General features: G+C 40.1%; 1 protein-coding gene across 1 annotated transcript; it reads left to right on the top strand.

The window, feature by feature from the left end:
• Positions 1-745: 745 nt before the first annotated feature.
• Positions 746-3,155, top strand: chst2a (carbohydrate (N-acetylglucosamine-6-O) sulfotransferase 2a). Its single transcript, XM_035536336.1, has one exon. It carries the CDS (start codon positions 973-975, stop codon positions 2,227-2,229), a length of 1,257 nt encoding a protein of 418 aa, XP_035392229.1. The 5' UTR covers positions 746-972; the 3' UTR covers positions 2,230-3,155.
• The last annotated feature ends 637 nt before the right edge of the window (positions 3,156-3,792 follow it).

The following is a 3,792-nucleotide window of genomic DNA, read 5'->3' as shown; positions in this document are numbered from 1 at the left end:
GATACAAGGTCGTTTTTGAAGAAAAATTGTAGAAGTTCTCAGAATATAAGAGTATATAGACTACATATCTCTGTAGCATCTATGTTCATGTTCCTATGTTGTTTAATCCTTATACTGGACTAGATACAGAAAAATAAGCCTAGTACTTATTTATTTCTATTATCTTCATTTATATATTTCAACATTACAGTCCAAACAAATATATACCTCGATGGTCAGTTCTGTTAAAGTGTTTACCAACAGTGGCCAACTCCAGCATCAAGTCCAAGTATGGTCTGATCCGGGAGAACTTTCAGGTAGTCAGGCAGCAGGAACCAACATATTTTACATCTGGACCAGAGGGAAAGGGATGGCTCAGACTACTACGCTGTAACCGGCATGGGGTGATCTGCGAATGCATGTCCCACACCCTGAGGATGGCACTTAGCCCTCCCGACTGGTTCAAGGGCAAGTATATGCTCATGTGCTACAAGGATCTGGTGGAAAACCCGGTCCAGATCTTGCACAACACCTACTGCTTTGTCAAGCTGACAACCAGCCGAGACATCGAGTCCTTCGTCATGAACATGACAGGTGGCAGCAGCTTCCCCAGCAACAAAAGTTATGCTATCTTTCTTGCATTACCGCCATATACTTTATCAACACAAAATATTACCGCAGGTGTATCCGAATTTGAAAGCGAATTTCACATCAGTACAGATTGTTTACGTTTTCTGTTTTGGTTTCTAGATCCCCCATCTCTGCGGACCATGAATATTGACTTGATAGACGATGATACGAGTGCCACAGCTTTTAATACAGCGCAGCATCGTTAAGCGTAAACCGAACACCACTTGCTCGTCTGTCATAGGCTAAATGAGAAGTAAACTACACCAGCATAAATTTACACCTCCATGGGGGAAAGGTTTTGGAAAAAAACACAAAACCTGAATTAGAAACCAAACCAAAATAATAGCCAATTCAGCCTTTGTCATGGGGGTACTTAAGGTGCATAAGAAAAAAACCATCTTGTTTCTCGTCTATTTTTTGCTCGTGACTTTGATAATGCTGAGCTTGGCTAATCAGAAATGGACCAAAGAACTACAGCACTGCAACCAACCGATGCCCAGCGCGTCATTCCATAGCGTATCAGAAGTTCGCTTTCACACGGCCCCGCAGACGAAGAGAAAGCAGCTTGTATATGTACTAACCACTTGGCGCTCTGGGTCATCTTTCTTCGGGGAGCTATTCAACCAAAATCCCGGCGTGTTCTTTATGTACGAGCCTATGTGGCACGTTTGGCAAAAGCTCTATCCCACTGATGCAGTATCACTCCAAGGAGCCGCGAGAGACATGCTTGGCGCACTCTTCAAATGTGATTTTTCAGTTTTCCAGCTATATAGAAGTTTTGCGGGGAAGAATCTAACAACTCTTGATCTGTTTGGTGCTAATTTAAATAAAGTTCTCTGTTCCTATCCCCTCTGTTCATCTTATAGAAAAGATGTGGTGGGTATGGTTGATAAAAACATTTGTAAAATGTGCCCTATTCAAGACCTTAGTGTCCTAGAGAAAGAATGCAGAAAATACGACACTATTGTGATTAAGGGTGTCCGCATTTTGGATGTAAACATTTTGGCTCCGCTGATAGAGGATCCCTCTCTTAATCTGAAAATAATCCACCTGGTCCGTGACCCCCGAGCAGTGGCCAACTCCAGGATCAAGTCCAAGCATGGTATGATCCGGGAGAACCTTCAGGTAGTCCGCAGCAGGAACCAGAAGAGCCATCGTAATTTATATCTGGACCAGAGGAGAAGGGATGACTTCTACTCTGTGGGTGCCATGGAGGTGATCTGTGAATGCATGTCCCACACCCTGAAGACGGTACTCAGCCCTCCCAACTGGTTCAAGGGCAAGTACATGCTCGTGCGCTACGAGGACCTGGTGGAGAACCCGGTCCAGATCCTGCACAACATCTACCGCTTCATCAACCTGACAACCAGCCGAGACATCGAGTCCTTCGTCATGAACATGACAGGTGGCAGCAGCTTCCCCAGCAACAACTTCGACGTCTCGGCCAGGAATGCCACACATACAGCCACTGCCTGGAGGGCACTGCTTAGCTACAGCAAGATCCAACAGGTGGAAGAGTACTGCCAGTATGCAATGTCCATCCTTGGCTACCTGCCTGTTCCCTCTCCAGTGGAGTTGACAGATCTGAGGTGGTCTCTGCTGACACTACCTAAGATTTAAAACCCCTGCTGAAAGCACAACACTGGAAAGGCATCACTGGTTTTGAATCTCATTTTGAGCACGATACACTTTCTGAACATGAGGTTGTGTGTATTTAGTGATTCTTGACATGCCTCACATAAGAACCTGGGTGTTTGTGTCATACTGTACACAACATTTATGGGGATGAGATTGTTGTCACTGGAAACCATTTGACCAAAAAGGACTGAAAAAAACTTGTACCATATCTCCTGTACTATTTATACTATGTCAAGATATTAACCCAAAACAATGAGATTACTTTGTAGGGAGTACAGCATTGATTGTTACTGTAATGTGACAAGAGAAATGCAGCAGTAATTCATTTGTATTTTCTGTCTATGACAGGCATTGTCTAGTTACCTGAAGACTTTCAGTGTTCATCAAAAGTTATTTTAGGGGACAACATGCTGACAAACTGCATGTAAGTTAAAAAGAATGTAACACTGGAACTTCTAAAGTGCAACTAGCTAATGTTAGCTTGCATTTAGACTGTTGCTGAAATTAGTCGTTTTTTGACTCTTGACTCCTATTTGAAAATACTTCATGAAATACTGTCCTGTAGGGGAAAACTAGGGTTTTGAGGCCAATTCTTGTTTCTGTATGGAAATGTGAATTGATTTCAGTTTGTTTTTGCAGGTGATGAGTATCTTATTGATAAAGTGCCTTTGTTTAGAAATGTCATGAGACAGAAACTGACAGTCTAAAGGACTATTAATAAATTTAATGCAACAATTTGTGTGTTTCACAGTGGCCAAACAAATCCAGTCAGACACTTGTGTGATTAAATAGACTTTTAAAAGTCAGTCCAACAGCAGTATAGGCCTTTCATTTGTGTCTAAAGAAAAATCTGACATTTTAATAAGAAATAACATAACACAGCCATAGATAACAAGGGCTTTAAAAAAAGTTTTTTTAAACTATTTTAAACATATTTAGAGCATTTTCACTCATTATTTTTGGTCTTGTTCTAATTTTAAATGATTGTGAAATAAAAAAAGTCCAGTATCTGTGTCGTGCCACTCAAAATTTTTACATGGGGTTTTCTATATGCTGTTTACACAGGGGTTTTCAAAAAGTTTGATGTTTGCTGTTCGTGCCAGTTTTTAGCGCTGATGCTAAAGCTTCCTGTTGCAAAAACAGTCCACCAGAACAAGTAAAATAGGAGGAATATATTTACTGAGTGTGAAATACTTGAATTAATTGACAATGGGAACATCTCATTGAAAGTGATTGCAAGTTTGCCTAGTGACAACAGTGATGCAGATTAAAAAATAAAGAGCTTTGAAATTTCCAAGAATAAATTAAATCAATTTGAGTATGTTAAATTATTTCTATTTGATATCTTGGTAAATAAAAATGTAATAAACAACTTTGAATTACCTGGAATTCTGCAAAAATGGCTCAAAAATGTCATCAAATATTCAGTCATAATAATTATAAATATAATGTAACAAACAACACACATTTTACATAACCATGCCTTTATTGATGATCTCGCATAGGAAAAAAACCTACATTAACTTCAAGGAAGATAACCTTTAT

Source organism: Electrophorus electricus, chromosome 18 (genome assembly GCF_013358815.1).
Source record: "Electrophorus electricus isolate fEleEle1 chromosome 18, fEleEle1.pri, whole genome shotgun sequence".
NCBI lineage: Eukaryota > Metazoa > Chordata > Actinopteri > Gymnotiformes > Gymnotidae > Electrophorus > Electrophorus electricus.
Note: the sequence above shows the minus strand (reverse complement) of the source record. Positions and strands in the feature narration are given on the sequence as shown.

Excerpts from the sequence above, each read along its gene's own strand:
- chst2a (XM_035536336.1), top strand. The coding sequence starts at position 973 with ATGGGGGTACTTAAGGTGCATAAGAAAAAAACCATCTTGTTTCTCGTC.